The following is a 9,362-nucleotide window of genomic DNA, read 5'->3' as shown; positions in this document are numbered from 1 at the left end:
AAAGGATAGCGCAGGGTCGAGTCACCTTTAACAAAAATAAGTAGCTCAATTTAGAAATTCGAAAAAGATTGTTAAAGGTATATGTCTCAATCACGGCTCTATACGGTTGCAAAACGTGGAAAAGGTTAGAAGAGGTTGAAATGTGGTGAATTCTGAGGATGCCTTAAATAGAGAAAATTAGAAATGAGGACGCATTATAAAGGGTAGGGGAACGGAGAGCGCTATGGAGGTCAATAAGAAATGGACGAAATAGGTTAGTAGGACACCTTCTCAGGCATGAAGGTCTAGTCAGAGACGTATTAGAAGTAGAAACAGCAGTTAAAAGAGTAAAAGTAGAATTAGATCAGATTGCTCTTCACATTCTAGTTTTAGCGAAATGCGATGATTAGGTCAAGATCTGTCCTTAAAAGAATGAAGGTGCGTGTCCAACCAGTCTTAGAACTAATGACCTTATAATGACGATCATGATCAGATTAGTTTAACGGTAGGAAAAATTTGGTAAATGGTATCGTTTATACTTGAAATCTGAGTACCAGCTCCTTCTGAAGTTACAGAACACTACTTATTGTTAGACATCGTTACTGATGTCAACAAATCAAAGTTCAATATATGTATGTTAGACTCATTTGCCTAATTCGCTTATTAATCGAAATAAATACTGAGTTCCCGATAACGATCGGAGTAAAATGATCGGTTGCCGAAAATATATTCTATTTGGGAATATGTTTAAAGTGATTTATATGCGCATTGCGCGAACTAAGATTCGACAATTCGAGGGCTGAACAGTTCTTAACTGCAAAATCGGCGGAATCCATTTAAAAACTAAAAATGATCATCTTTCGAAGTATGTGTATTCATTATGGGATTTAGAGCTGAAGTAGATTCCAAAATGGAACATATTTTCGGCAATTGGTCATTTGGTTTTGGTCACATCGCGAACTGAGTCTAACATATATATCATCATCATCATAAAATCGTTAGTCCTAACAAAACTGGTTGAATCGTAGATCGCATACTAAACTAGCACCCTCATTAGGTAGATATCTCGAAAGCGCACAACAAAAACAACTTTTTGGAGTTTTGATCAAGACCACAAAAGCATCTCTCTCCTCTACATTTCTCATTCATCCGTGGCTAATAGTCGAAAATACGCACGTAATTCAATTACTCAAATCATCTCGGTGCTTTGTGTCACTCGTGAAAATACCCATTCAGCGTAAAAATGCTTTGGTCCCGCCCTGATGTTTCGAAATGTGATTATCCGCTATTTGGGAAGCAATCCCTTTAGCGAATGTTCGTGTCCGAGCTATTACGCCTTAATCCCGACGTCCACTGACGATGGATGACGTGTGATTAACGTTGTCGCAAAATAGCCCCATTCGACATGCCGACAAAGAGACCCGAACACAAAATATTTGTAAAGGTACTGAAAGACATTTTCTGGACATTATGTGCACCGGGCAACTAGTGGGTCGACCGTGTGGGCAGATGTCTCCTTGTGTGGCAAAATCACGACCAGGGACGTAACTCGTAATTTTATTCGGGGTTCTGAAGCCGAAGGGTTCGTCTGTCTGACGAACACTTATAACCGATATGAGATATCGACATAAAATTATAAAATAAAATGAGTATTAAACCTTTAATCCAAAAACAAAAAATTATTTTAAAATAACAAGAAAATAGAGCGGGGGTAAACAAAAAACTTTTTAAATGTCCTAAATACATGTCAAATATCATGGAAAAAAGAATAATTTGATAAATAGTCCTGACCAGGATCATCAAGATAAAACTAAAGTCATTAATTTTTGAGGTTAAACATACACTAAATTCTATCCTTTATTTGGATGAAAAGAAATTTTTCTATCCCTCGGAAGCAGTATTTTTATTCTGGATAAAAAGTACCCTATGTCACTTTCCATACTCCTGACAATGTGTGTACAAAATTTCGTGATAATTGATTGAGTAGTTAAGACGTGAAATGGTAACAAACTTACATTCGCTTTCATAATATTACTTAGGGTTGTGGAATTTGCAGACATAGACTCAATATTCACTTAATTTATATGAACAGAAGACAAGGAAGCTGCTAATTTATTTAAGTACTACTTATTTTCTATTAAGCCATTTCGATAGACAATAAACAGCCTCTAAGAACCTTTCTTCCTAATCTAAGACCTAGGCCTCGCTCTAATCAAAGCTGGTACTGAATTCAATATAAAATACTTTCGATTATCCTTTCGTATAGAAATAGTTTTGAATGATTTTTTGAGTCTCTCTACATTTAAAACTAATTATAAATATGTATAATTATATAACTATTTATTATCCTTTATTTCCCTGGCTTTAATTCGGTGCATAATCAAAATCAAACTAGGAATTTAAAGTTATTTATTATTCATGACATTTCGCCCTAGTTGTCGATTTTTTTCAAGGTGATATTTTCAAATAGTAAATAACTTTAAACCTCTAGTTTGGCTTTAATTTACACCTATTCATAACACCTAAAAAATGAAAATTCGTTCCGTCACTGTATAAATACCTACCAAATTTGTCCCATTTGTAAAGAAGACTTTCAAAAGGTAAACTGCATGAATGGCGAGTCCCACTCACTGTTATAAGGTACAAATTTATGGGTAACGAGGCCCTACACAACACACTGTTAGTTAAACCGAAAAGGACAAGATTCTTTTAGGTCTTAATTTGAAGTCTTATAAATGGCCTTAAGATTTCAGACTATTTACAAAATAATAGCGAAACATCCCACTTATATGAAGGACAATAAAATAATATTTGCAATTAAACAACAAAAATGAAGTTTTCATTGCTATTTTTTAATATCTTAAAATATATCTGAATCGAACATAGGGATAAGGGTTGTATTATCTTTTGAAGAATATGACATAAGGTGTAGGGAAATTTGTATAAATACCTTCAGATATCTTTTAATATAAATATTTAATAAAAAACACGCAAAAATAACATTTAATACAAACTACAACATGCGACAAAATATGCAATAGACAAACAGGAAGAAAAATACGACAACAGTACAAAGAACACATTAATAGCTATATAAAAGGTAAAATTATCTCAAATTACGCACAACATTTTATAGAAAACCAACATGGACCACGACCAATACAAAACATCCTTAAAATTATACATAAAGCGCCAAAGAGTAAAAAACTGAACATTTTAGAAAAAATGGAGATATACAAACGAAAAATAAAAAAGAACATAATAAACATACAAAAATACAACCAATCGGATACCATATTCTCATACCACTACGATACATATCAAACTAAATATAGGTAAATCTAGTCTGACGATGCCGAAAAGCGAAACAGCGGTCACTAAAAGAAATAATGAAAATCGTAATATGGAATATATAAAAAATAGTCAAATAATAATGTAATATAAGGAATTCCAATAAATTCAATTTAAAGTTTTTGAGGAGTCCTACGCTTTGTTCGAAACATTTTGGATTCGATTAGTTTAGAGCATTGTGTAATTTCTCAGTAATTTCTATCTTCGGTGAACGTTTTCTCTTTTCTATATAAAAGGGTTGGAAGTTCTGCCTTATTTGTCTTCTATATTGTATACTATTAAGTTATTTGCATTAAAAAAAACTCATAACTAACAACTAATGATCGACACACCAAATAAGTTTTTGCATGATTCCAAATTTTTTTTTATTAAAAACCATGTAAAAACTTACCTATTCCAGTTATTTACCCAAAAATTCCCTACGGTGGCTTTAACAAACGTTAGATTTAATTCTTTAATCTTACACATTGTTAAAACTAACATTGGATTCCATTAAAGTTATTTCATTTCTTTTTTTTTATTACATTATTTTGTGTCAATCAATAAAAATTTATTGGTCAATTCTGTTACCACGTCGTTTCTTCACACGATAAATATATCATCTTTAAAGGGTAGCTCGATCCAAAGATGATCAGATAGATATTTAATAGGCTATAAATTGAGTTTGACATCCGCATTTATTATTTCTTTCCACATCTTCATTGATGGACGATTAATTTCTACCATATTGGCGATTGTCTCTTTCAATGTCGGCGATGAGTGATGATTACCGAGGCCATCGCGGAATCCTTTTTATCTCACCACTAATATTTCCATTATTAATAATAATAATAAAACAATAAAATTATTATATACTTGTATTTACAGGGTGTTCCACCTGAGGCGGTTTCTTCCGTAACTCTGTTATTATACATTTAATAAAGAAAATGTTTTCATAAAAGTGGTCCGGAATCATATGGTGCATATACAGATTTTTTTTCAGTTCTACAGGGTGTTCAATTTCTTCTCTGGACGCTACCTAACTTCATGATTTTAAACGGAACAGACCCATATTAAAAGATACTGTGCGATGTTAACTAACCTTTTAAAATAACGAAGTTAAGGAGCGTCCAGGAAAAATGGAACACCCTGTACATGCACCATATGATTCCGAACCACTTTTATAAAAACATTTTTTTTATTAAACGTATAATAACAGATTTATGGGCGAATGCGACATAGGTGGAACGCCCTGTATGAATAAAGCCTTCGTACACTTGTTTCGAAAGGATTAAATCTTTACAAAAGTTCATCTTACTGAGGACAAAATGCCATCCGAAGTACAAGAAGTTCTTCCTATAATGTGTCCCAGGATAGGGATTCAATTTGTTTTTTATTTTTTGCTAACAAGAACTTGAAGACTTGTTGGTGTAGGTGGAGATATACATGAGGAATTAGCAATACAAACAGAACCTATGCCCATTGGGTATAGCACCTAAACATTATTTATTCGGACGATAATTTTCGCCCTAATTTAAATCTCATCTGTAGTTCCGCCCTGTATTTACGGAACGATTCGAAGAACTTGCGACCCACTCCCAACAATAATAATAATAATCATCACACTCATCAACTTCGTGTGGTCTTATAATCCAGATAAGGTTTTAAGTTAGTGTAAGAATTGCACCTGCAGTAATTAGGAATCAGAACTCTATTGTCGTAGATAAAGGAGGTATTACACCTTCTTTAAGTATTCAAAGCACTAATTTTATTAAAATTGTTTGTAAAAGTTTCACAAGAAAATCAAATAGAGCTCTATGGAATTGGACTAAACACTTACAACACTAAAACCCAAAACTCCACACGAAAGCGTTTAAATTAAATATCCTAAAACGCGTTTCATCTTCGGTTAGAGACGACCTCTGAGGACTATAGCTTGAGTGTCGAAACGTGTTTTGTATGGAATTTTGAGTTTTCCAGTAATGAAAAATAAATTTAGAAAAAAAAAACACTTGCATCGGCCGAGAATTGAAACCGAACTAGCTTAATTTGCAGCCGACCGACGATTCTACTGGACCATTTCCATTTGTTCAAAATTATAAGCACCGATTGTCTTACTTTTTTCCGAACACGACGCCAGTCTTTATTTGACATTTATTGTTTGACGTGCGGGTGAATTGTAAAATACATGGTACTATTCCGTCGTGCTTGTACAAATTCCGGAATTTGAATGAAATTCACGGCGAATTTTTATTATAGTGACCGTATGGCGGACTTTCTTCTTATCACAATTAATTCCACCAACGAACTGGTAGCCATTTCCGTATAATGTATAATAGTAACCGAATAGCAAAACTTTAAAAAACATTTTTAGTGCATGTTTTATGGTAACGTGCCTATCACGTTGAGGTTAGTTACTTCGGGATTCGTTTCAGCAAGCTGATATCCATATATTTAAGTGGACTTTGTTGGAGCATACGTAATCCTAAAATGTAGCATCGTACTACAGATGGCGTTTACCGCGCCATTTGTGGTATTTTCTAAACCGCGCTGTTAAGGCAGCAGGTAAAAGTTGGTCTGTGTTCTGTCGGAGCTGTCTGCGACTCGCTGATGAGATCCAAAAAGATCGAAATCACGATCCGCGTCTGGCAGTTTCGACAGAATACAGACCACTTCGAATTATTTTATTCGATTATGGTAACGTGCCTATCACTTTGAGGTTAACTACGCCGGGATTCGTTTCAGCAAGCTGATATCCATATATTTAAATGGACTTTGTTGGAGCATACGTAATCCTAAAATGTAGCATCGTACTACAGATGGCGTTTACCGCGCCATTTGTGGTATTTTCTATTTTTAGTGCAATTCAGTCAAATTTTTACAGAATGCAATAGAAAAACAGTTGTAAAAGGGATTCGGAAGCGTTTCTTTTGATCCGATTCGAGATCTTTGTTAGAAAAATGACGGTGGCCGCCTTTTCATTAGGCTTTGGGTGGCCGCACGGTGCGGCGGTCGGATTCGAAGCCGCAACTGAGGCGAGCGATAGAACCGAGTCAGTCAGTCGATCGACCATCGTTCGTCGCTTTCTTGTGTGTATGTATTCTTCGTCGAGCACCTTTTTGAGGTGATGCCGCGTGAAATTGGGCATTAATTATGTGATTCAATTTTTTTTTCTTGGCGCTCTTCCAACAGATCTTTGTAGGTAAACATAACAGATGGTACCGTGACCGAATAAAAAAAAGCCAATAATATAATAGTAAAATGTAAAGTATAACGTACTCACAGTCGAAATAGTGACAATACTTTATAATAAAGTATGGGTGACAACCCTAGTCACTGATTGTAAAGAAGCAGTAGAGGTATAAAACAAAGGATAGCGCAGGGTCGAGTCACCTTTAACAAAAATAAGTAGCTCAATTTAGAAATTCGAAAAAGATTGTTAAAGGTATATGTCTCAATCACGGCTCTATACGGTTGCAAAACGTGGAAAAGGTTAGAAGAGGTTGAAATGTGGTGAATTCTGAGGATGCCTTAAATAGAGAAAATTAGAAATGAGGACGCATTATAAAGGGTAGGGGAACGGAGAGCGCTATGGAGGTCAATAAGAAATGGACGAAATAGGTTAGTAGGACACCTTCTCAGGCATGAAGGTCTAGTCAGAGACGTATTAGAAGTAGAAACAGCAGTTAAAAGAGTAAAAGTAGAATTAGATCAGATTGCTCTTCACATTCTAGTTTTAGCGAAATGCGATGATTAGGTCAAGATCTGTCCTTAAAAGAATGAAGGTGCGTGTCCAACCAGTCTTAGAACTAATGACCTTATAATGACGATCATGATCAGATTAGTTTAACGGTAGGAAAAATTTGGTAAATGGTATCGTTTATACTTGAAATCTGAGTACCAGCTCCTTCTGAAGTTACAGAACACTACTTATTGTTAGACATCGTTACTGATGTCAACAAATCAAAGTTCAATATATGTATGTTAGACTCATTTGCCTAATTCGCTTATTAATCGAAATAAATACTGAGTTCCCGATAACGATCGGAGTAAAATGATCGGTTGCCGAAAATATATTCTATTTGGNAAAAGTAAAAATTTTTTTGATGATGGAGTCGACGAAGTTTTCTTCTAAAGTTAAATCAAATAAAAAGTTAATATGTTCAGTGAAAAGCTGCAATAGCACTTGAGACATCTTCACTCTTCATCTACATTAACTTCTTTCCAATAAAAACTAACCGTTTTATATATGTAAAAAATCACATATTGTGTTAATACTTATCATTTTATCGTAATTTAAAAACTTGGAAATTGCACGGTACACTATAGAAACTACGATAAATTTTCCCTAATCGGCGCCATGTTTTTAGGCTCCTCCCATTTGACGGATCCCAATATTCCAATTTTTTGAAGACTTAAACCGCCAAAAAGTATTGGATATGTAATTTTATAAAAAAAAAAGCTAGGTCCGCCCGTGTGGCACTTTAGATACGTCTCTCATCGGTTGATACTGCTCCATTGAATAATAAAAGGGCCGTATCTATGGCCTTCTTTAAATAGCAAAATTAAAACTGTGATATAATTTTTTTATTAAGTAAACTTTTTTGCATAGGTTTCATACCCTAAACCTTGAATTACAATAATGAGAAATGACAAAACCCCTTGTGCGTTTTGTTGTAGAAAGCACGTGTAACGAACCCCTTTTGCCCTTGCATGACGTTGCAATAAAAAACCATTTTATTTTAGTTGTTCGCAATGTATGTAATATAGGTACCTATACACCCTACGGGGTCATTTTACTTTGTGAAAAGGGCGAACTTCTGTGCCCTATTGTTTGTTTAACAAATGATCCTTTATTTGGAACCCTTAATCTTGATTTGAAACCGTTTGGCTATTATACAAGGGTGAGTTTAATTCCCCAGTGGAACAATTTAGATTGAGTTAGCTTTAGTTATGGCTCCGTAGTTCCCCCTTTTTGTGAATTACGCATTGCCTTTTGTTTAGTTAATTGACCGAAGGTAATAACGTCAACTGTTTAATCAAAATGTTCGTAAAATCCAATAAAATTGCTTATTGAGATTCAAATCATCCGGAAGATAATGGTCAAGGTCATCACTTGATTTCACCTTCGGCAGCATTTACAACTTTTGCCTAAAATTTTTTCCGAAATAATAAGGACCAATCAAGATACATGAACTGATGCGTCCTGGAGTTACTTCCTAACATTTCGCTAGCACGAGTGGCGAACTTCTTCAGAGGTCCACATCCAGCATCGGATATAGACACAAATCAGGACAACATCAGTTCACTAACTGGGTGCGAACGATACATATTTCATGTTTTTTGCAATAATTCTTATCTACTTCATCCCTATCCACCCCCAACCCCCCTGTTCCACATTTTGTTCTAACATATATGTACTCGTCCTTCGGGAATTCAATTAAAGTATTAAACTTACAGCTTTACAATTCCATAAAAAAATCGTGTCCAAATAGAAAAGAGTCTTACCAAATTGACGAAATCTTGGAATGTTATGGCAGGTGTTGTGGCCGACCTCGCTTTGTCCAACAAGATCTCTCTTTTTCCTGAACCCACCCTCTGTCGAAACTCTGGTTGATCCAGTGCCACTATCAAATCGGGCCACGGTATTTCCCCAAACCCTTCCTTATCATACTATAAGGGAGAACAAATAAGTGAAACAACATATGCTACGAAGACATTCATGGCCACGATTGGTTGATTGATTGATTACCTTATCAAATAACTGTCTCCATTGCTAAAACAAAAAGAAAACACCAATTCTAGATTGTAGGTATTATTGATGTACTGAAGATGCTAACAAAAAACTGACTAAAATCCATAAACTAATACAAAGTAACTTTAATTTCTTACTTATACTGAATGTACAGTGGACAGTGGGCGCGGCGGAAAAGAAAAGGTTAGAAACGTTCGAAATGTGGTGTTATAGGCGGATGATGAGGATATCGTGGGTAGAAAAGGTTAGAAATGAAGAGGTATTGGAAAGAATAGGAGAACAGAGGACTCTATGGAAG

At 35.0% G+C, this 9,362-nt stretch overlaps 1 protein-coding gene across 2 annotated transcripts in view; it reads right to left on the bottom strand.

The window, feature by feature from the left end:
• Positions 1-3,281: 3,281 nt before the first annotated feature.
• LOC108732591 overlaps positions 3,282-9,362 on the bottom strand; it is a 7,802-nt gene continuing 1,721 nt past the window's right edge. The window contains exons 2-4 of one of the 2 annotated variants that reach the window (XM_018463464.1): positions 9,062-9,085; positions 8,818-8,982; positions 3,282-3,356 (exon numbers count right to left, since the gene is read on the bottom strand). In XM_018463464.1, coding sequence (XP_018318966.1) covers positions 3,354-3,356; positions 8,818-8,982; positions 9,062-9,085 — 192 coding nt within the window. In that variant the 3' untranslated portion in view covers positions 3,282-3,353. Of the gene's footprint in view, positions 3,357-8,715; positions 8,983-9,061; positions 9,086-9,362 lie in introns of those variants that run through there. The other variant, XM_018463462.1, reaches the window with a different exon arrangement.

This window comes from Agrilus planipennis, unplaced genomic scaffold (assembly GCF_000699045.2).
Source record: "Agrilus planipennis isolate EAB-ADULT unplaced genomic scaffold, Apla_2.0 scaffold71, whole genome shotgun sequence".
Lineage (NCBI taxonomy): Eukaryota > Metazoa > Arthropoda > Insecta > Coleoptera > Buprestidae > Agrilus > Agrilus planipennis.
The sequence above is the reverse complement of the archived record's forward strand: the minus strand, read 5'-3'. Positions and strand labels throughout refer to the sequence as shown.